Source organism: Barbatula barbatula (genome assembly GCF_947034865.1).
Source record: "Barbatula barbatula genome assembly, chromosome: 15".
Classification (NCBI taxonomy): Eukaryota; Metazoa; Chordata; class Actinopteri; order Cypriniformes; family Nemacheilidae; genus Barbatula; species Barbatula barbatula.
The window spans coordinates 16,436,871-16,459,266 of NC_136778.1; the positions used below are offsets into that span (position 1 = coordinate 16,436,871).

The following is a 22,396-nucleotide window of genomic DNA, read 5'->3' on the forward strand; positions in this document are numbered from 1 at the left end:
CACATTTCCGCTAAACGACTCCGCTAAAGTTTTGTTGCGTGTGTTGTGCAGCAGGTACCTTAGCCGATGTCGACTTTTCTCGGGCAGCGGAGTCTCGGATCTTTTCATACTCTTGGTATTCCTTACTATGGTTGGTCGTCAAGCTGCTTTTAACAGCAACATGTTTCCTACACACTTTGCAGAGTGCCGTCTTTTGCGCACATCAGTTTTCCCAAAACCGAACCACTTCGATGCAAGTGAGGTTGAGCCACATTTAGCAACTAAGTCATCTGAAGTAAATTGCGAGGCTCTGGGTGTCTGCATGTTGTCTCCTTCTGTCAAATGTTTAGCATAACCACATTCGTTAACCGGTTTTGAACATGCACGCGGCCATGCGCTAACCTGTGAGAGAGATGACGACGTGTATGCATACAACAGCAATCACGTGACGCCCTGCTGCAGCCTCTGAATGTGTGAAGTTTTAATGCGTGTTTTTTCAGAGTAATTAAAATACTCGATAACGAAAATTTGCACATCGTTAACACAACAATCCCGATATTATCGCAGACGATATATATCGCCCACCCCTAGTTCCTACTAAATGGTTGCATACTGCATAGTGTCCAGTACATCATTTGTAAAGTACACTACACTTATCCAAGTATCCCCTAAAACATTTTAGAACAGAGACTAGTAATTCCCATCATAAAGTGAAAGGGGAAAGAATGTAGTTTATAACGGGCCCTAGAGATCAATTTCCTTAACTGAGATATGGGGGTTTCCGCAAAACTGTACACATGTTTATGCGCCATCATGATACATTGATGGTCACTGTGTTCAACCCAAGTAAAATAAACAAAAAAAAACAGGTGGTTTTACAATATCAATACATGCAATCACTCAAAATAAAAGACAACAGACCACTTAAAATAAACTGACCAATAATCTCAGCAAAGTGAACACGATGTTGCCTCACTGAAAAATAACTACAGGTCTCAGAATAGCACTCGAAATTATACACTTGCCTTGCTGCACTCGGCACACAAAAGGAAATTATAATGACAGGCGTCTACGATGCAGTGGGCTAATGAAACAGCTGTCTTTATGCATACCAAGAGACACCCTGATCATTACTTTAATGAAACAGTCCTCCTCGTTTAACCTCACGAACCTATATGACCCAAACATAAATAGTCACAGAGACAGATGCGTGCAAGAATGCATACACATATGCATGGCCTAACAACAGATGTTGGGAAAAAGGCTTCAGCTGACCCTGGTAGCTTAAAATAGACACCCTTTCTTCTTAAAAAACCCACACTGTTGCATGGAGTCCGAATACAAGATGCATAGACGCATGATTTACGTACATTACAGAATAAGCTAAACGTAAACATGAAGTCTCATTCAAGTGAGCGAGTGTACACACACCCATCCTGCGAGGCTCATCTAGTATTTCAGAAAAACCCTTGTAACTCGAGCCGGGAAGAAAACCAGAGCAGGCCGTATGAATCTCGCTCTCACACACACACACACACACACACAGAGCAAAGGCAGGCCCTTGTGGAGCGGGGGTCCCAATTCACAAAATGATCATATTTCTTAGCTGAGCAAAAAGCATGTAGCCTGACTGTTCTCAAAGCCACAAATAGGACATTTCAAACCAATTTGTCTTCAAATTGGCCTTAACTACTTAGAATAATTAAGGAATGGAAATAAAAAGGAAAGTGAAGATCAGCAGACAAAAAGATACTAAGACAGTGAAGCCCACCTGCCTGCACAGTGTTGGAAACAGCTGGACTGGAGCAACGTTTCGGCTCTCAGAACCAGGATCTGCCTTGTATGAGTTTGAAGAGGACAAAGCTTTCTTACCTACAGATTGCAAGATCTCAAATAGAAGACAAGGAGAGGAAGAGAGGGACTATTTATGAGGATTAAAGCAATGCCAGACGGTAAACAATTCAGAAAGACAATGCAATAAAACTAACTCTTCAGGCGCTCATAAAACCAAAACTACATTTAGAAAAGGAAAATGTAACCTTTGCATAATTTGTAATTCAATTAACAGATAATTCAGTTTGGCCAAACACATGGAACATGCTGTTGTACAAAATTTATATGAAGAAAGGCTCGGGAAAATTTGCATTACATTAACATTTGAGCTATAATGACACCACAGAAATGTTTTTTGAATCATCCCACAGGTTAGATTTTTTTAAAGCAACACTTTGTAGTTTTTCGTAGGGCTGGGTAAAAAATATTTATTCTTCGTTTTTATTTGATCTACAACTTCAACAAGCAGAACGATCTATTCGATAAAATCCGCCGCTAGAGGGTGCACATTCAAAACAGATATGTTCAAAACAACAACAGCGTAGCTTGATAACGCTGTGAAGGAGCGTGGAATAATGGGAAATGTAGTCTTGAACTCCACCACTAATAATCAATCAGAGGTGAATGAGAAATAACGTTTATGGATGATGTAAAGTAATAAAGTTTTATAAATGTTGAGATTGATGACATGATTTTTAGGGCTGGGTATTGATTCTGATGTTCCAATGATTATAGCTTTAAAACAAATCCTATAGATTTTTCGAAAAAAGGTCCGTAAATATCACATTACAATCAGGGGTTGACCGATTATGACCCTGGGCGATTATCAACGTCAATATTAAGCATTTTTATGATTATCGACATTCAAAGCAAAGTTGCCGATAAATTGATTTAATTGTGAAACACGCTATTTGGCCCTAATGCGACCTCCTTTGTTGTAACATAATACTCTCTAGCCTAGAGCAATGCCCGCCTACCGCCCATCTGATTCATCACGAGACTGGCCAATCAACGCGTAAGGCTGAAGACCCTGAAAGGATTGCACTCTCGTACTGAAAGCATTTGCTAGCTTGAGCTGATTTAGTGATCGCTTATCAGTTGACGGAATAGGCATTTGCACATTATTTTAAGTCATGCCAAAAGACGATCTTCTGTCAGTGCAATTTTGAGTGGCAAACCCCACTCAAACTGCTCGCAACAAGTGTCAGAGCAATTTTCGGCACTTATCACACATAAATGTTGTAATGCCTGTCTTGGCAAGTATACATGTAAGCACAGTCGGTTGATTTTAGTGAGTAACTGTGGACAGCATCTGTAATAAGTGTTTTCCTTTATGTATTAACGCGCCACCACATCTTTTTATTTATTACAGCGAAGAAAGACTTAAAAACTCCGGTAATTTTGGACATAAAATATGACTACTACATGATTCTAAACTGTGATTGGTTGTACTCATTATCTAGAACGAAATGGTGAAAATATACAGGATGTGCTTTCAGTGGTCTCTCTCCGCATGCATCTTTCTGAAACGCATCATTAAAACAGACTAAAACTGTGAATACTCATCATAGAAACGTAAAGCATATGTCTAAAGAAAGCTTGAAGTGTCTACTTTGAAATTGTCCAATTAATATTCTCTGATTATGTACCATGTACAGTTTCCCTCGCATCAGCTCATTATGTGATCACATCACAGAGCGCTCCATTTTACCCCAAACAATGGCAAAACAAAACAGCAAGATTTTTCGTCAAACAAAGAGGAAAGGTTTACATTCCACTTAAAAGAATCACGACTGTCTCAAGTGGAGTGCCTTTTTTCTGACGAGTATTGGTTCTTTCTGTCCTTACTGTTTACCATGGTGTTCCTAAAGTAAATGTGTAGTAACCATTGTTTTTGGGCAAAGTTTTTGTCAAAACTAGTTATTCTTAATTTTTACACCAGACATAAATATCGGTTCAAAATACTGGTTTTCAGGCTACTTGATCTGTAATAATCAACATAGGCACTGAAAAACGCATATCGTCGACCCCTTATTACAATGGTGAATAAAAAAAATTAAAAGAAGCCACAAACCTGTATATTGAAACATAACAGGTCATTTTATTTATAAGATACGGTATAACAAACAACATTTCACTAAATTAGCTGTAAAGAGGGGCTGCAATCATATGAACTGCTATCTTTTATGTGAAGGGGATGTTAAATTTCGTCCCTCAGGCCATCTACCTCATGCACAGTAAATGTTCTACTGTGCAATACACAACTATATATACTTATTTATTAAACATGTTGTTGATACAATATTCAGCTATTCACATTCCCCCTGCATAACTTTCTATATAGCACATCTGTACATAAAGTATTCTGTCTATTGTCTTTTTGTCTAATATTGTCCTTTCGTCAAATGTGTATGTCTCTCACATATACATTTTGCTACCTGTGCCTTGTCACTTTTTTTAACCTGTTTGTGCACTGGAAGCTTCTGTCACGAAGGCAAATTCCTTGTGTGTCCAAGCCCACTTGGCAATAAAGCTCTTTCTGATTCTGATGAATTAGACACACAGACATCATTCTTAAAATGAATGTATTACTATTTATATGATATCAAAACGATCACTGCTTGTTCAGTAAATATATACATGACACTTGTGCTAAATAAAGAAATACGTTCAAACAATAAGACTAAGCTTGTTGATCAATATAATAATCAAACGTTTCTGTCAGTAAAGGAATCTTAAGAGTTGCTCACCTATCTAGTAAAACACATTCGAGATCAGAGTCTCTGTCTGGTTAAAATTTGTCGCGTAGCTCTCTCCATTTAGGAAATGCCACACCGATATTGATCCTAGTTTGATCTCCCTCGGTTATTTCTTCTTGTCCCAAACTGTTCATGGGTCTTTTGGTCTACACGTATGTCTTTGTTGACAGAACCAGCTGCAAACAGTAAAGAATAATTGCGCTCCATAATGACTGCGCAAAACAAGAAAGTTGCTTGATAGACGCCAAAAATGAATACTTTCACATTTGTTCATGAGATAGTGTTGTCATGGTTTCTATGGCAGTAAAAGCAGAAACCGAGGGTAATGCCAGAGACTGTGTTATTAGGGAGATGCAAGGTCTGGAGAAAACGTATAGGCGTACACGAATCACATGAGGCACCTCAGACAATTATATTACCTAGTCTCCTTTCCTGCATTCCGCTGAAGGTTACAGGCTTTCCATCTAGTGTCTTTGGTAAGGCGGATCTGACCCTATTGACAGGCGACTGCCAGACACGGTCCGTGTCACTGGTTAAAAGGCCAATTTACTCACGATTTACAAACAGTTGGAAACGTTTGAGCTACTCAACTGAACAAAATATACTGGCCAAGAGGTTTTGGGATATTTTATTGCAAAATAGTTACAAACTGCGCCTTTAATGCACGTGCCTCAGAGAACATTGTCTGTATTTCGCCTCTTGTCCAGGGGATGGCGCCATTATTCAAGTTGTTCATGATTTCACTCTTGCTGATTTACAATGTTTTGTTTTGACAGTAACATGTTTGATTACATAAAGTAAAAAGTAATTCAAAACAGTTGTGTGGGCTATAAAATGAATGTTTAGGCCCTACCTACCTAACAGAGTTTCTATCACAACCCATCACGCTCTCTAAGATCTCAAAACGCAGGACTTTTGATAATACCTAGAATAACTAAATCCACCAAAGAGGGTCGAGCTTTCTTATACGTAGCACCTAAACTCTGGAATAGCCTTCCCGACACTATTCGAGGATCAGACACACTCGCCCAATTTAAATCTAGATTAAAGACAAATCTTTTCAGCAAAGCATTCACTTAATGCAAAATATGCTAAATAAACCACCAGGAGATGCTGACATTAGATATTATTTACTAGGTCTTTTTTATAACAAGTTAAACTATTCATGTTCTGTGTTTTACCCTTTTTTTTGTGTGTGTTTTTCGTTTTTCCCCTGTAAAGCTGCTTTGGAACAATGCAAATTGTGAAAAGCGCTATATAAATAAAATTGAATTGAAACGTGAATGTGTATTTAATTAATTTTAGATATTGAATCAAATTGAAATTGAATCAAATTGAAACTATATAAATCAGAATCGAATTGAATTACCAAAATTGTCTCAAAACCCTGCCCTAGTTTTTCAACCTTATGGGTCATATGACACGCCTAAAACAAATATTATCTTTTCTTTTATTTAATGCAATGTGTATACATGATTTAAGGTTTAAAATGCTGTATTTTCCACATACCGTGCATGTTTGCATCTCCTCTTTTCCCCGCCTCTCTGAAACGCGTGGATTTTTTACAAAACTGTTATTTATTTAAAAAAATAAATAGAGGGGTCTGAAACACAAACGCAAACACTGCACCAAACTCATTGGTAGGGACCGAGGACTCGCACACACACGGAGCACATAGAGAAAGAGAGCGCATGCGAACACAGGAAAGAGAGAAGACGCGGAAGCGCGGTTTTTATACTGAAACCGGAGTTTCTAAAATTCTTCACCCTGGTTTGGTTTAAGGGAGTTTGCGTGTGGACCAATGGCCAATATTTGAAAATACCCGCGTTCATGTGGACAATGCGTTATAGTGTTCACACCAAACGCGGTAAATCACGCTGGGAAGGGCTTCTGCCAGGCGGCTCCAGTCTCGTTGCGAAATGGCTGACATGGATTTTGTTGAGAGGATAGCTGCGCATTATGTGCTATGGAAGGATGAAGAACCACGTAGACTCGTTCAGTGCCGTGTCTGTGTCCATCAGATCCTTGGAGGGGCAGTCCTTCATTGTTGTTTCGGATTTCTACCTCCACTCGCTGTCATAATCACGGCCCTACTGGAGCAAGCTCCTGATTGGTTAACACATCGCAAATTTTCAACAAAGTTCAGATTTTTCACCTCGCGCGAATCACACGAACACTCAATTCGTGCGATTCGCGCAATTCGCGTTTGGTGTGAACGCAGCATTACAGTTTAAGTAAATGAGGCAAAAGATCAACTTTACTTACACAGTTTTAAAAATACAGCCAGAAATATTTTACAATTTTTTTAAATACATGATTGTCAATTCTGCTTCAAAAACCTGCCCAGAGTAAGAAATGAAGACTGTATTTTTTATGTTTGGATGTAGTTTTTCTTTAATTTTCTCAGTTAAGAAAGAAAGCTGTCCCTGCATCACTCAGAATCCAGAATGTACTTTTACATTATGACTGGTGTTTGACATTTTAGAACACAACCCAATCAAGTTAATACAGAAGAAATGCTTAATAATAGGAAAAAGGTTATGTTTATAAACACTTACTAACTGAAAATAAATAGTTCTGCTACTTGAACACCACCATAGTGTTAAACCAGAGAAAAAGACACCTGTATCATACGTTCCTTACCATATCTGAACTTTTCTTATAGAACATATAGAACAGCACAGTTTATAAAACTAGGGTATAGGAAAGGAACAAACTGTCACAGTATAGTTATAAGGAAGCTTGCAAAAAAAACACTTTGTGGTCCAACCAATTTAGATTTACAAGCTATTTTAACGGCCAAAGGCAAACTCCTTGATTAAATATCAGGGTTCTTAACACAGTCTTGACTTATTGTGATTTTATCACATAACAATACTTCCATTCAGTATAAGAAACCAGAATGACCCCTGAAAGGCTGCCTCATTTCCATATTTGATCAATAAGTGCTGAAGTAGACACCATTTGAGTCTTTTTGCTCACAGCAGTGAGACTGCATGTGTTTAATGTTATTGACATGCAGCCTGCTGCTTCAGTATAAACACATTCACTGTATTCTCACAATCTTTGTGACACCACATCTGAATCTGGAGTAAACCTAGAATACAACAGCCCAAAATGTTGTTTAGGAGACAGCTCGCGATATATACCATACCTATTATTTCATAATCTTTTACGACAGGCTAATATCAATTTTCCACACTTTTGCAGTACAATTTATAATCTACTAACTGTATTGTATTATAAAATACCGTTATAATGGCAAATTGTGTAAAACAGGATTTAAAGAAGAAAGAAAATATGAACTATCCGTTTCCACTGTGGGACACACCCCAAATCAGGGTGGGGTGGACGGCATTTGAAACCCCCTCAGACAAACAACCGTTATCTCACAGCGATATACCGCCATCACTACTGAGGAATAAACTTAATCCTGCAGATTACAACACCGGCCGCAATAAGCGTCGCCTTTTATCAGCAGAACCGAGCACCAATCGTGCAAAAGTCCTCCAACTGCACATAGTCTATGCAAAACCCACACATGCACACGGATTCCCTCCCAAACAGTGCGCATCTTTAGTCCCCTGGCAGCATTTCGCCGGTCGGAGCGCGTAGTCGTTGACAATCTGATCATAGGCGTGCTGCTGTAGCCAGTTAGCTAACATCCCGTTTATAATAGCAGATTAAGAACGTCAAACTCACCACTTCAGAGCTCCTGCGCAAGGACGCGGCGATTGTTACTCGGTTGTGTATGCGATCGTCCAACAAACTATATAAACAAAATAAAACAACAGCCGCACGCCTGTTACGTTCCAGAAGCAGTAGAGTCGAGTGTGTGCGCTCCCGTCCGTTGAACCGCGAGAGGGAGGGGCTACGGGCTCAGTGTGATGATGCTGCGTTGTTATTGGAGGAGAGAGGAGAGTGGGCAGGGCTACGGGGGTTCATGAGCGCTAAAGGGGGCGTGTTAATATTCTGCGGCTGTTGCAGCACTGCTTTTTAAGTGGTAGGACTGCTTGCTTGAGCATCATGTGTATGACACTACTGACCTCATCACATCAAGATATTAGAGGTCGGACACAATTTAAGCTGTGGACATGTTTCTATTTATAATAACATGTGAAAAGCATATCAAAAATCTATATTTTTCATTATTTGGAAACGAAACGAGAGACAACATTTAAGAAAAGTTACACCTTTAGGAAAATCAACCATGGTTTAATAGAAGTTGTTATCAACAAAAAAAAACACGATTACTACACTTTTACTACAATAAAAGCATCATTCATTCATTTCTGAGGGCACAGCCATGCTGAACAACTTTAAATGTTGACATAACTTTTTCTTAACACCTTTTTTCTTACTACTGTTTTTTTTACTGTAGTATAGTTCAGTCTAATGACCACAGTAAAAGGGACCACCAGTTCCAGATAACCCCAAGTATGCGTGCATTATATTAATTTTAGTGTGGACATGCTGCCCTCTTGTGGCCATTAACCAGAATTGAAGAAAGAAATGTGATTGACTAACTAGTTTCAGCAGTTTATGCAGCCAACCACTGGCTAAATTCACAGAAGGCATCATGTCTCAGTCTTTTTTTATTGATCGCCACTGATATTTTGTCTGCGGGTCTGTCTGTCTGCACGTTTGTATGTGTGTCTGTTGGTGCATGTTGTGTGGAGTGTTTTATGTGTCTCTGTCTGTCTTCTGTGTTTTCACCTTTTTTGTTTTGACTTGTATAACCTTATATGTTTTGCTTGCAGTCAATATATTTTCTTGTACAGCTGCTTTGTAACAATGGAAATTGTAAAAAGCGCTATATAAAGTTGACCTGAATTGTCTTGTCTTGATATCGCTATACCAACTACAATGCGTTCTCTGCCACTCCCATGATTTGTCAACTGTTTCTGTTTTCACGTTTCAACAGCAGTCTCCTTATGCACTGGACAACCAGATAAGTATGGTACATTTATGTCTTGTATTGTTTAATAACATTATCTGCTTTTATATCAGCTATAAATACATTAGAATTTTTTTACAGTGTAATGGCACAATCACTGTTTCATCTGAAACCAATACACGGCTTTTGATCCATATTTGCTGATGCAAAAATCAGGTCTCCTTTATTCTTTGTCCACATTGAATAGTTGTCTCACTCCCCAAATTTCAGCTGCCTTTCCTTCTGCTGTCCGTGGAGTTCTCTAGCCCTGTTCTTAAGTTCCTCTGCTTTCTGATCATCCTTCTCTGTCCCATCACCCATTTTGTACATGCGGCTGGCATTGGAGCAGCCCCAAACGTGGCCCAACTCACAGGACCGCATAGCGTACTTTAAGGCCAATGACATGTTTTTGTCTACTCCTTGAGATCCCTGGATGAATAGGGCACTCAGGTTGAAACAGCTGGGTGCAAATCCTCCGTCACATGCCTTTTCATAATACCGACGAGCCGTCAGTGCATCTGTGCCACCTTCCATGGCTCTCCCATCATGGGCGAGCAGAGCTACATTGTGGCAGCCATCCACTGACTTCTTCCCATTGGTGTTACACGCCTTCATAAAACACGAGTATGCCGTCTTTAAACACTCTGTCACACCGCCTGGTATCAAAAGAATATTAGTGGTTAAAAGGTCAGCTGGAAAAGCTGTTGGGTCAGAGCAGTGCATAAATTGTCGTTATCATTAATGGAAAAAATTAAAATGCTTAAGCAGAAAGTGTCTATTCACTGTTATAATTCTAATATAGATATTATATCAGGAACAGGCTTTACCTTTGCCAGTGACATGGTAAGCCCCAAGCTTATAGCAGCTCTCTCCATGTCCATTCACCTCGCAGTTATGCTTGAGGACCTGGGCGGTGGACTCATAGTTCTTTTTAACACCCTCTAGATAATCTGCTAATCTCTGACAACCTAGCAAATGTACATGAAAAGAAGTAACAGAATAAGATAATGTCGTCAGAAACTCATGAGCATGGTTCAGCACCACGTAGGTCGGGACAGCGCTGAACTATACCTACCGTCAGGGTCTTTCTCCCGGTGACACTGATAACTGTACTCCACTCCCAAATTATCCAAAAACTGCTTGACCTCCTTTTCGTCCTCAAAATTAATTAAACCGGCCATTTATAAAAAGCGATTTACTGTGCCTTTCATACGCAGTTTAACGGTCTCGCGTGGAGCAACTCTTGACCTTGATAGGGACTGGTTTCGCAAGAACATGCAGGAGAAGAAACGAAGAGCCGGGTGGCTTTCTATTTTAATAGAGCCCAAAACGTAAAGTTTTGTTTATTTCAATTCCGACATGCGTGATATGATAAAAATGATAATGAAGTTATGAAACCGTTACAAACCAACGCGTTAACTCCGCACATGAGCGATCCGAATGTCACTTCCTAGTTATTTAACTGTGACCAACAGGCTTCCGTAGACCCGCCCACACGGAGTTCTCTGGCACGATTTTTATTTGACATTTGTTTCACATATACATTTCTTAAATCAGCAAACATGGGAAACAAAATAAAAAATAGAGAAACCCCGAGGGATGAGTAAGCCTAAAATGCCCAAATGTATCAAACTTAATCGATTTTGTATTCAATTGTTTTTGGTTTATAAATTTTGTAAATATAAAAACTATACAAATTACCAATAAAATATTAAGAACAATATTCTTATGTTGTATAATCTTTTGTCCATGTTGCAGCCTTGCTAATTATTTTAGTTAAACATTTTCAAAACGTGAACAACATTTTAATATTTTAAATGCCACGTGTTTTATTGTTACGCTGACGTAGAGACAGACACAAAAGGGGAAATAGTAACATATAAACATATTTTTATTTTATCATCATTGATGATATCTATCCTCCTTAGTGCATCATAACGATTTGTTATTTATTTGAACCACCGCAAATATAAATACTTGATTTAAAAGTCATTGTTTTATAGGCCACGCCCACAAAACAGCTCCCTCCGTTGAATATCCGTTTCCCGTGTGACGACCTTATTTACTTGTCAATACGTCGCTGCCGTTTCCTGCCTATATAAAATCCGTCAAAATGCTCTTTGACACCACGTAACGAAAGGATTATGGTGATGCTGTCTATCAGAGAAAAATCTACTACAGGACAACGCAAACGCGAGAAAGATGCAGTTGATTTCTGTTGTGTCTGTAATCTGTATACTTCAAAATGAACAAATAGAATCCGAAAGTATTCCAAGGCAGACGATGATCATGTGCTAACAGGCTAGTTTCGCAATCGGATTGTGTGGTGATCTACACATCAATTTACCTGCGATCATCCGCATAACACGGCTGTTTCTTACGTTTTGACTCCACATTTTTAAGACCATGGTAAGAATTTACCTGCCACGTTATGTTTTTCCAATGCTGACATTTGCATTTGAACTGATGATTGGTTGACATTTCTGCAACTCTGGTCTTTATTATATTTTATATAGAAGTATAGATGCATGACTTCGTTTTAAAGATCTGTGCTGGTAACGTCAATATTGTGCTAGGTTTAGATCCTGCAATGTTTGATCCATGAACTAGTACCACTGTCATTGTAAAGGAAAAATTACTTTAAACGGAAACCAAAAACTGTACACACTGCACCGAATACTGAAAATGAAAATGCATAATAGATAAGCTTATAATGTAGAGATAATTTAAAGCTACAAAATTATGTTATGTTATATTTTATAAACATTGTTGTACCAAGTTTATAATGTTTATGTTTCAATCATACTTAAAATAGAAAAAAATTAACCCCTGACCCCAAAAAATTATATTTATCCTTGACATGAAAAATGACAAAAAATCTATTTTATTTAACTTATTTAAACCAACTAGTGTCTTAGTGAGAGCACGTAGAAAGAAACATTATAGGTTTGCTGACTGTTATTTTTCCAGGATGAGGCATCCCCTCCGTCTCTGAGTGACCTGTGCCTGACACTAGTGAGCTCCAGGCTGGAGGTCTTCTGTGAGATGCGTGATGATGGGTCCCTGTCCTTCAGAGAGCCTCTGGTCTTTCCACAGGAGCTGGCTGACCAACTGCTCTGCAAGATGTCCACTGATGGTATGGGAGAGCGTTAGAGTCAGTGAGCTGTCAAACCTTTGGAGGAAATAAAAAAAATATTTATTCTTCTAAATTTGTGGGAGAAATTGCAGCTAGCTCACAGAAAGAAATAGAAATAATAATTATTACACTTAAAAACATAGAGACACTAGGTAATTGTAAGGCGTTAAAAGTATTTTTTGTTACAATTTAGTTTGAGGTGTCTTTGTTGCACATATTGTTATAAGCTTAAAACCAAAAAGAAACTTAAATGTATATGGTCTTAATATAATAGTAAGAGTGATATCAATAATAAAACCAGTGGATTTGCATTTGTTCCAATAATTTGTAAAGAAAAATCTACATAATTTAGCTTTTCCTTTTTTATTTGAGACTCATAACCAGTTCTGAAATTATTAATACTTTATTTTCATAGTCAGATTCAGGAAATGCTCAATACATGAAAACATGTTCATCTTGCAGGTAAACTAAGCCTAAGAATTGTTAATAAGCAAATGTAATGGATCGTACACACACAACCTATCGACTCTCTTACAGGCCTATTGAACGACAGCACGGTGGGAATCTTCAGAAACTGTCAACAATTCCGCCTGCGTCACGCCTGCATCCGCACTGCCCGTATCTCTGCCGAGGCCTTTCACCGTGCCCTCTGCCTCCACCGCCTCATAGAACTGGACGCTTCGCGGGTCAATGCCGACCTCACCATTGCCGACATCCTTCGAGGTCTCTCGTCCAATAAAGTCCTTCTGGAGAGCCTGCAGCGGCTCGTCCTTAACGGCCTGATCATGTCGTCCCTAGAGGAGTCCAACCGCCGTTGCTTCAGTGCTCTCCAGAGCCTCCGTGCGCTCAGCGTGTCTAATGTCGACTTCTACGACTCGGGTTTGATGGACGTGTGCACTCTGCCTCGTCTGGAGAGTTTGGACATCTCCAACACCTCAGTGACAAATCTGACCCCGCTTCTGGGGTTGAGAAACAGGCTACGCTACCTCACCATGCATCAGCTCAAGAGGCTGGAGATGACCACGGCTCAACTGCTTGCTGTACTAAGCCAGGTCAAACACAATTCCATCTGCTTATTGTTATGCTGTCATGACTTAATGATTGTGACTAATGAAAGTTCCATTTTACTGGTCAGTGAGGTGCCAGACAAACAAAGATTTATTTAATCACTAGTTTTAACCAACTAAATAGGTTCACTGGAACCCATTATTGCCATTTCCCAGAATGTGAATGCGACTTTGCTTCATTACTTTTTTATAGTAAGTGTACCTTCAGCTAATGCACATTATGCCTCTGTCACTGCAGTTGGAGGGTTTACAGCACCTTGATATCTCAGACGATAAGCAATTCACATCTGACGTGGCACGACAGTTGCTAGAGACTCCAGGCATTCTGCCCCAGTTGGTGTCTCTAGACGTGTCCGGCCGCAAACATGTGACGGATGCAGCGGTCAGAGCTTTTGTGGAGGCGAGACCTGGCATGACCTTCGTCGGTCTGCTGGCCACTGATGCTGGATTCTCAGACTTCCTGTCTGGAGAGGGCAGTCTGAAGGTTTGTTTATTCACTGTAACTGTAAAATATTTTAAAATAAAGGTCATGTGGAGTACATCATTTTAAATTAGAATTTTGTATGTACAGGTGACTGGAGAGGCCAATGAGACCCAGATCTGTGAAGCATTAAGGAGATACAGTGAGAGAGAAGGGTTTGTCAGGGAGGCTCTGTTTCACCTCTTCAGCCTCACTCACGCCATCGAGAAACCACGGCCTGACATTCTGAAGGTACACGCACACACCAACAGATCAAAAGCCCCTACATTTCTCCATATCGATCTCCATCTCATTTCTGTTGTTCCCGGTCTGCAGTTGGTTGCGTTGGGGATGAAGAGTCATCCGGCCACATTGAATGTTCAGCTGGCAGCAAGTGCCTGTGTTTTCAACCTTACCAAACAGGAACTGGCCTTCGGAGTTCCCGTGCGACTCTTGGGGAATGTCACCCAGCTGTTACTTGAAGCCATGAAAACTTTCCCAAACCACCAACAGGTACAGTTGAAACAAAACGGAATCAATTTATATGTACTGTTTGGTAGAAAAACTGTAACAAAATGTGGAGGTCCCTTGTTGATTTGTCCATTATATTTAATAAAATCATAATGAATACGTTCTAAATTTGAACACAGTACATTTTTTATATGTTTGTTCTAAATAATGAATGTTCTTCAACGTGAAAAATTTGGAAATACTAAAGAGGAACATGCTGTACGAATTATAAGTGTTTGATATTTCCTTGTAACGGCAGTCCTGCTTTTTGTACTGTACAGTTGCAGAAGAACTGCCTGCTGTCTCTCTGTAGCGATCGTATTCTGCAGGAAGTTCCATTTAACAGGTAACACAGTATACAAGGACCCGGTAAATTTAGCCTTTGCTTGTAATATATTGTATATATATATATATATATATATATATAATATATATATTGAGCAAGAGCTTGTAGGCCAAACACAAGGTTTATAGAAGATGAATGTACAGCAAAAATATTAAACTGTATAAACAACATTGTGAATTCCACACAAGGAGACCCGAGGTGTATATAGATATAAATAACAAATTGTAAGATAATATAAACAACACTTCATTATGTAAGGGTTTTTACACCTCTGAACACAGTTATGCATGTTATATTGCATTTCTGTCCATAGATCCACAAAATTACACACTGGACTTTAAAGTAGTTGTTTTGTAAAAGATAAATAGATATCATGCATATTTTTTATTTGTTTGCTTAACTAATGTAAAACATTTAACCACAGTAAATTATTAAAAACCTTCTTGAAACATAGTGGCTTTACAAGGAGTATATAGTGTATAATATACACTGGTCCAAAAAAATTAGGGGCACATAAATGAGCTCAAAAAGCAATTTTGACCTGGATTGTGCCCTGCAGCGGGAAACATCAGTGACACGTGAGTGACCTGCGCAGTTGACTGTCACACACAGCCTGCACTTGTGGCGGTCGCGTTGTACTCGTTATTCCACATGAAATAACAACTAGAAGAAATTCCAAATTTGCAGGTCGCACATGTCAAGCCCGAAGGCAGGGGGGGTTCGGGTGGTTCGAACGAACCCCCCCTCACTGCCAAAGGTCCAGAATTTAAGTCGTTTTTTTCATGTGATTATAGTCATCATTGTTTTAATCAATGCTTGTGACAAATTTCTGGGTTGCTGTTTCAAATTAATATGATTATTGTTGCAGGACGCGTGTGTGTGCGTGCGCAGACAGAGAGAGTTCTCGCAATACACTTTTTAAAGCAACGTGAAGAAGCATCGCCTCTGAATGATGCGGGGGGAGGTGTTATATATATGTATTTTTTTAATTAAAAGGATTTATCCACTCAATAGTCTACGTACAGGGGTCCCCAAACTACGGCCCGTGGGCCGGCCCGCCCACAGATTTGGACCGGCCCTCTGAACAATGCCTTATAGTGTGTTCACACCAAATGCGAATGAAGCGTTAAGCGTGAGTGATTTACATGTTAAGTCAATGCAAAGACGCGATGACCTACTTGCGGCGCGAATTGAGCGCGAATCTCTGAATTTGAGTAGCACTAAACTATCAACTATTAATAAACTATTCTACCATTAGGAGGCATAATAAATACATCTCAAATCATATTTAAATCTCCACAATAATTTAAGTAGTAACTCCGGCCCATGTCATTGTCTGTTACAAACCGACCCGGCCCCCCATTAAAGACAGGGAGAATTATGTGGCCCTTGCAGAAAATATTTTGGGGACCCCTGGTCTACAATATAATAGCCATATAAACGTAGCGTAATAACAAAAATAAAACATAGCAAAGAGGCATTGACAGAGAGTCAAGAAATGATGATGAAAAGAATTATTATTAATATTTCCCTAAAGTTCATTAAATCTATTCTGTTGTTAGTGTGGTCTTTTTAACTTATGAGCTGTGTATGTAAACTTATCAACCGTGTTACACGAGGAATCAAGTTGACAACAATGCAATAAATATTTTAGGTGTATCAAAAAGCGTGCTGGTTAAGATACCAGCAGACAAGCTAATCCAGCACAAGTTAGTGCATAAAAGGTCACCAAAACGAAGGAATTGAACCTCATAATTAAATACAAAAGGAGGAGAAAAACTGCAAAAAGGCTGGCTACGGACCTGCATGTGCGAGTACTTTGTGTGAAAACTGGTCGCAAAATGTGACCATTAAGTCGCAGTCGCGAGTCCTGACTTTGAAAACGCATCAGATCTCAATTGTGAAAAATAACAAGCTGGATATCCATACTGATATGGACTAGGTAAAGTGTTAGAAACAAAAGGATGCCACATCCTTTGATGGAAATGAACCTAAAGAGGGCTGAATTGAAAGACCCCGAAAATGAAAGTAAAATAATTATGCAGCCTTCTAGTCCATTTTGCTGAACAACTCAAAATGGTACTCGGTAGTTTGTATGGTGCCCATGGGCTTGTATGCATGCCTGACAACGTTGGGGCATGCTCCTAATAAGACAATAGATGGTGTCCTGGGGTATTACCTCCCAGATTTGGACCAGAGCAGCCCTGAAATCCTGGACAGTCTGAGGTGCAACGTCAGATGGACCGGAAAAATGATATCCCAGAGGTGTTCTATTGTATGTAGGATTGGCGAGTGTGGGGGCCATTGAATGGTGTCAATTCCTTCATCCACCAGGAACGAACTGCCTGCATACTCTTGCCAAATGAGCCATTGCACCAGTATAGGGTCTGACAATGGGTCCAAGGACTTCATCCCGATACCTAATGACAGTCAGGGTGCCACTGTATAGCCTGTAAAGGTCTGCCCGTCCCTCCATGGATATGCCTCCCCAGACCATCACTGACCCAACAGCGAATCGGTCAATGTTACAGGCAGCATAACGTTCTCCAAGGCGTCTCCGGACCCGTTCACGTCTGTCAAATGTGTTTAGGATGAACCTGCTCTTATCTGTGAAAAGCACAGGGCACCAGTGGCGGACCTGCCAATTTTGGTGTTCAATTATTACGGATTACAATAAAATAAAAAGTAGGCCTAATATTAACTACCCAAGGAGTGCCTTTTGTTAATGCCATCTAACTTGACATTAGCATAAGCTATTTGCACAAAGCATCAACCTATTTTATGAAATATTGTTTAGCTGACTGTTAAACTGTTAAAACATTTGAACTTGATAATACCAAAATTGACAGTCAAAATTGGGTAATTATAATAGTAAAAAAAATCGAAATGGGATAGCCTTACCAGCTAATAAATAATATTAACATGGATTAAAGTGTGTTTATGTATATACGTAAATAAAAAAGGACAAATCAAAAGGTTTTTAATATCATGAGAAACATAAAAGGTCTGCTTATTGATTTTCAGGTTTGAAGCAGCTAAATTGGTAATGCAGTGGCTGTGTAACCACGAGGACCAGAACATGCAGAGGATGGCCGTAGCTATTATATCCATCCTTGCTGCAAAGGTGAGCAGACACAGGCTGCGGGTAACAATGTGTTTGACAGTCAAGAGGAAACGTTGAGGAACATTCTGTCTGAGTGATGAATCATGAAATGCAGTGTGGCATATTTGAGCCTGACAGATTGTGTCAGAGTGCTGATGTCTTATGTGGGGTCAGATGAGTTCTCGTGGCAGATGAATCTCATTGGCTGTTAGCGGTTGAGTGCTGATGGTTTGAGTTTATTACAGCCTTCATTTTGAATGAACCCAGTACCAGACTGATATCCTTTTTGGAATATAAATAAATAAATAACATGTATATTTAATGAGGGGAAGTAAAACTTACAAAAACTTACAACTTAACATTGTGCCTTGTGTGTGTTTCCTTAATAGCTGTCCACTGAACAAACTGCGCAACTGGGAGCAGAGCTCTTTATCGTAAAGGTATGTTTTCATGTTTGATAATGAATGAATCCTTGTAATATCTGAATGTAAAGAGTGCATTTACTTCCTCTGTCCCCCAAACCCTTTATTATCATAGCAACTACTGCACATTGTGCGGCAGAAGACATCTCAGGGTACCGTGGACGCTACGCTAAAATTCACACTCAGCGCTCTCTGGAACCTAACGGATGAATCTCCCACCACCTGCAGACACTTCATAGAGAACCAGGGGCTTGAACTCTTCATCAAAGTGTTGGAGGTACATAACATCATAAAAACGTATAGACACAGAACAAGAGATTTAACGGGATTTTATCATTATTTACTCACTCTCTTGTCATTTCAAACCTGTATTACATTCTTCTGCAAAACACAAAAGAGGATATTTTGAAGAATGTTGGTAATCGAGCAACGGCGGTACCCATTGACTTCCATTGGTCTCGTGTCTGTACAATAGAAGTGAATAAGTTCCGCCGTTGTTTGGTTACCAACATTCTTAATAAAAAAAAAATTTGGGAGAGGTTTTCTTTGATGTTTTTTTTAACATTATAAAAAACTCAGAAATGCTAACAAAAAATGCCTCTGTCTGATTTTTCAGTCCTTTCCTTCAGAGTCGTCCATTCAACAGAAGGTTCTGGGTTTACTGGTGAGAAACTTTTTGTACACAGTCTATCATGTATTGCAACAAGGACTCAAAAAGATATGCAAGAGGGGGAATAATATTTGTACGGCAGTGTTATTCTGTGGTGATATTGAATAGAGTAAGTTATTCTGAAGCTTTCAGTGTGTGGGCAGCGCTGATAATAAACCTTCCTGTGCCAGAGAAGGCAAATCATAATGCTGAGGGATTATGCTAATATGCTTTCGCCTTTAGAAAGTATAATGAGACACTACAATATATCATTTTGCATTCTTTCAGTTGATGCTGTAGTGCTTTTTTTTGTCCTATCTAGTTGTAATTGTTTTGTGTGCTTTTTGTATACGCATGCAGAATAATATCGCTGAGGTGGGAGAGCTGCACGGGGAACTGATGGTGAAAAGCTTTCTGGATCACATCCGCTCTCTGCTACACAGTCCAGAGGTGGAGGTCAGTTATTTTGCTGCAGGAATCTTGGCTCACCTCACCTCAAGGGGGGAAAAGGTGTGGACCCTCGACCTCTCCCTCAGGGCCATGTTACTGGAGCAACTGGTGAGTGCTTGTAATATGTTTATTATAAAGGTGACAAGCACAAAATGTTAAATGAAAAACAAAAGATACATATAGAGACCCCAGAAGGCATTTTTAATTTTACTATAAAAAAATAATCAACAGTTTTCAACTTGTTCTTAATGTTTGCTTAATAAAAAACTAAAGGTGATGTGTAACTGTATATTCAAGATAAAAAAAATTAACGCCTATTTAATAAACACTTATTTACATGCAAATTGTCTTCAGTTTGTCACTCATTGTCTTTATCACAGCATTCAGCGATTCTAAAGTGGCCAACACCAGAATGTGAGATGGTAGCCTACAGGTGAGCAAAAACAACACATTTTAAACATGCTTTACGAAATGTAAATCACAGACATTATCGAATACCAGAAGTTACAGTATTTCTGGGTTTTAAGTTTGTTGTATTTGTCCGATGTTGTTTCAGTTTCTCATCTCTACCCTCTTTTTAACCCACTAAAATGGCAAATGATTTATATGTATGTAAGATTTGTAGTGTTACACAACAATATATTGTTATGCAACAATTGTTTAACTTTCAATTTCAGAATATTTCTCTTTTGCTGTAATGACAGCATTGTTTGTTTTGTTGTGTCATCTCAACTTTATATCTAGTTTTCATTAAAGGTAAACTCTTTGTTTCTCAGGTCATTTAACCCCTTCTTCCCCCTGCTGGAGTGCTTCCAGACTCCAGGAGTTCAGTTATGGGCTGCATGGGCTATGCAGCATGTATGCAGCAAAAATGGTACAAATGCAATTTGAAAAGTTATTAAGTATTTAAGGTTTATAGACATTTCTGATTATGCATGTCTGACATACAGCTGGGCGCTACTGCAGCATGTTACTGGAGGAGGGAGGACTGCATCATCTAGAGGGTGTGAGGTCACATCCTGAAACCCATGATGATGTGCACCGATTGGCTGACAGTATTCTGGACAGTTTACATCGCCATAGCACACGCACAGGATATACAGGACCACCCAAAGCGCAGCAGACACATAAAGGCATGTATCTTACACCCATTTACAAGCAGGATTCTTTTCTTTTTGTTGTCGTTCTCTATACTGCCTAAACTTGGGATGCTGCTTGTAATGAGATTTACATGAAGTTATACATTTTTATATTTCTGTCCGTTTTCTCTCTTTTGCAGATAATAACGTTCCATGACCACACTTGTTATCTGTCAGTCTCTGGATAGGATGCAGCAAATGAAACTGGAAGTGTTTTGAATGTGCGCGTATATGGCGGAATCCATTATTTATTTGACAAAAGAATATGACATTTATTTAGATGTGCAGCATATATGTTTTGTGTGCATTTGTGTTTATTTGCGTGTCTGTGCATGACTGCATGTGCATAAGGATGTTTGGCATATTCAGATCTCTTTTGATGCAACTCCATAGGAATTATGTTTATAAAAAAGATCTCTGTCAGATTTGGACATTCGGATGCAATAAACAAAGATATGGATCAGATAAGGTTGGGGAATATAGAAATACACGATCAGTACAAAATGTTAAAACTGTTTGTGTGTTCAGGAAAAATAAGTGTGTGGCTTGTAAGTTTTGTTTAGAAGTTATCAACGGATTGAAAAGCATGAGAGCTTTATAGTATATTTTTATGAACTGTATATTGACGGTGTTAAGACGGTCTGTGTTGTGATGCACGCAAAATATAACAATTTAGATTTAAATGTTACAAAAGCTCTGATGGATTTCTAGAAAAGTCCTCATTCAACCGAGACGATCATACATTTGTTATACAGTTCTGTTGAGGCCACTGAGGAACACTAAATGCTCTGCTGCACTCATAGTAGACTGTAGTCACGGGTAAACAACTCAAAGAACATTTTCTGTTGAATTTGCTGGAAGTGCCTTCCAGCTGAACATAACCTCCTTTGATTTAATTCCAAACCATTTTTTCTATTATTGCAAGAACATGATTGGGCAAAAAGAGGTTGAAATCCACAGTCCTGAAATCCAATGAATTAAAGAAATGTTGTTTTATATAGCTATATATATATATATATATACACGTTTAATTTCTGTGGAAATGTATGATGCTTTTTGCTGCATGAAGTTTCTAATGGCAGTGTATTATGATGAGAGAAACAAATGTGTGTTGTGTTATGCAGCCACTTTTGCAGTTCAATGAAAAATTGTCTTTATTTGTACTATATTTCTATTTTTGTGCCGGAGCACAAGTTGACTGGCAATTTGGGGCCGTTATTAAAATGCTCTGCCCTTTTTTGAATTAAGTTTCGACATCAAATGAAATTTAATGTCAGTTGAAAATCTGCCACCGTTTTAATGGTTGAAACAATCTACAAGTTCATAGAACTCAACAGGCTGAACGAGGACGATTTTGTGTATGCGTCCCTCTGTGAGGATAAGACTTTTGTTCTTTGCCTACCTGCTTTACTCAAAGAGTATGGATTGGGCAGCAAAACCAGATTAAAATTACAGTCAAACTGCTGCTTATGTTGCCATTTAAGCAAAACCATGATAGGGGAATAAAGAAAGTGAACCCCTGCCGTATTTGTGTTTTGTCTGTCTGTGTGTACACTTTTGCTATGTATTTTTCATAATAAAGTGTTATAATGATATTACAAATGATA

At 39.0% G+C, this 22,396-nt stretch overlaps 3 protein-coding genes across 4 annotated transcripts in view; 1 reads left to right on the forward strand and 2 right to left on the reverse strand.

The window, feature by feature from the left end:
• ralgps2 (Ral GEF with PH domain and SH3 binding motif 2) overlaps positions 1 to 8,430 on the reverse strand; it is an 86,799-nt gene extending 78,369 nt beyond the window's left edge. The window contains exon 1 of the mRNA XM_079474000.1: positions 8,274 to 8,430. The gene's annotated coding sequence lies outside the window, so the exon portion shown is untranslated. The remainder of the gene's footprint in view (positions 1 to 8,273) is intronic.
• Positions 8,431 to 8,761: 331 nt separating this feature from the next.
• Positions 8,762 to 11,000, reverse strand: coa7 (cytochrome c oxidase assembly factor 7). 2 transcript variants are annotated; one of them, XM_079474150.1, is made up of 4 exons: positions 10,916 to 11,000; positions 10,583 to 10,816; positions 10,335 to 10,475; positions 8,769 to 10,163 (listed from the first exon to the last, which is right to left on the reverse strand). In XM_079474150.1, exons 2-4 carry the CDS (start codon positions 10,686 to 10,688, stop codon positions 9,721 to 9,723), a joined length of 690 nt encoding a protein of 229 aa, XP_079330276.1. In that variant the 5' UTR covers positions 10,689 to 10,816; positions 10,916 to 11,000; the 3' UTR covers positions 8,769 to 9,720. The 2 variants fall into 2 exon arrangements, with proteins under 2 accessions (XP_079330275.1, XP_079330276.1); XM_079474149.1 differs by having other exon boundaries at positions 8,762 to 10,163; positions 10,583 to 11,000.
• Positions 11,001 to 11,550: 550 nt separating this feature from the next.
• On the forward strand, positions 11,551 to 22,388 carry zyg11 (zyg-11 family member, cell cycle regulator). Its single transcript, XM_079474315.1, has 16 exons — positions 11,551 to 11,916; positions 12,478 to 12,643; positions 13,181 to 13,695; positions 13,949 to 14,194; positions 14,282 to 14,422; positions 14,507 to 14,683; positions 14,962 to 15,026; positions 18,051 to 18,150; positions 18,519 to 18,569; positions 18,667 to 18,828; positions 19,168 to 19,215; positions 19,561 to 19,758; positions 20,031 to 20,083; positions 20,427 to 20,524; positions 20,601 to 20,783; positions 20,930 to 22,388. Exons 1-16 carry the CDS (start codon positions 11,914 to 11,916, stop codon positions 20,944 to 20,946), a joined length of 2,223 nt encoding a protein of 740 aa, XP_079330441.1. The 5' UTR covers positions 11,551 to 11,913; the 3' UTR covers positions 20,947 to 22,388.
• The last annotated feature ends 8 nt before the right edge of the window (positions 22,389 to 22,396 follow it).

Coding starts and splice junctions, on each gene's coding strand:
- coa7 (XM_079474149.1), bottom strand. CDS start 10,688: ATGGCCGGTTTAATTAATTTTGAGGACGAAAAGGAGGTCAAGCAGTTT. Junction 10,476..10,582: donor CCGGGAGAAAGACCCTGACG/GTAGGTATAGTT, acceptor TACATTTGCTAG/GTTGTCAGAGATTAGCAGAT. Junction 10,164..10,334: donor TTACCATGTCACTGGCAAAG/GTAAAGCCTGTT, acceptor TTTTGATACCAG/GCGGTGTGACAGAGTGTTTA.
- zyg11 (XM_079474315.1), top strand. Junction 15,027..18,050: donor CAGGAAGTTCCATTTAACAG/GTAACACAGTAT, acceptor ATTGATTTTCAG/GTTTGAAGCAGCTAAATTGG. Junction 18,570..18,666: donor CAGAGCTCTTTATCGTAAAG/GTATGTTTTCAT, acceptor TTATTATCATAG/CAACTACTGCACATTGTGCG.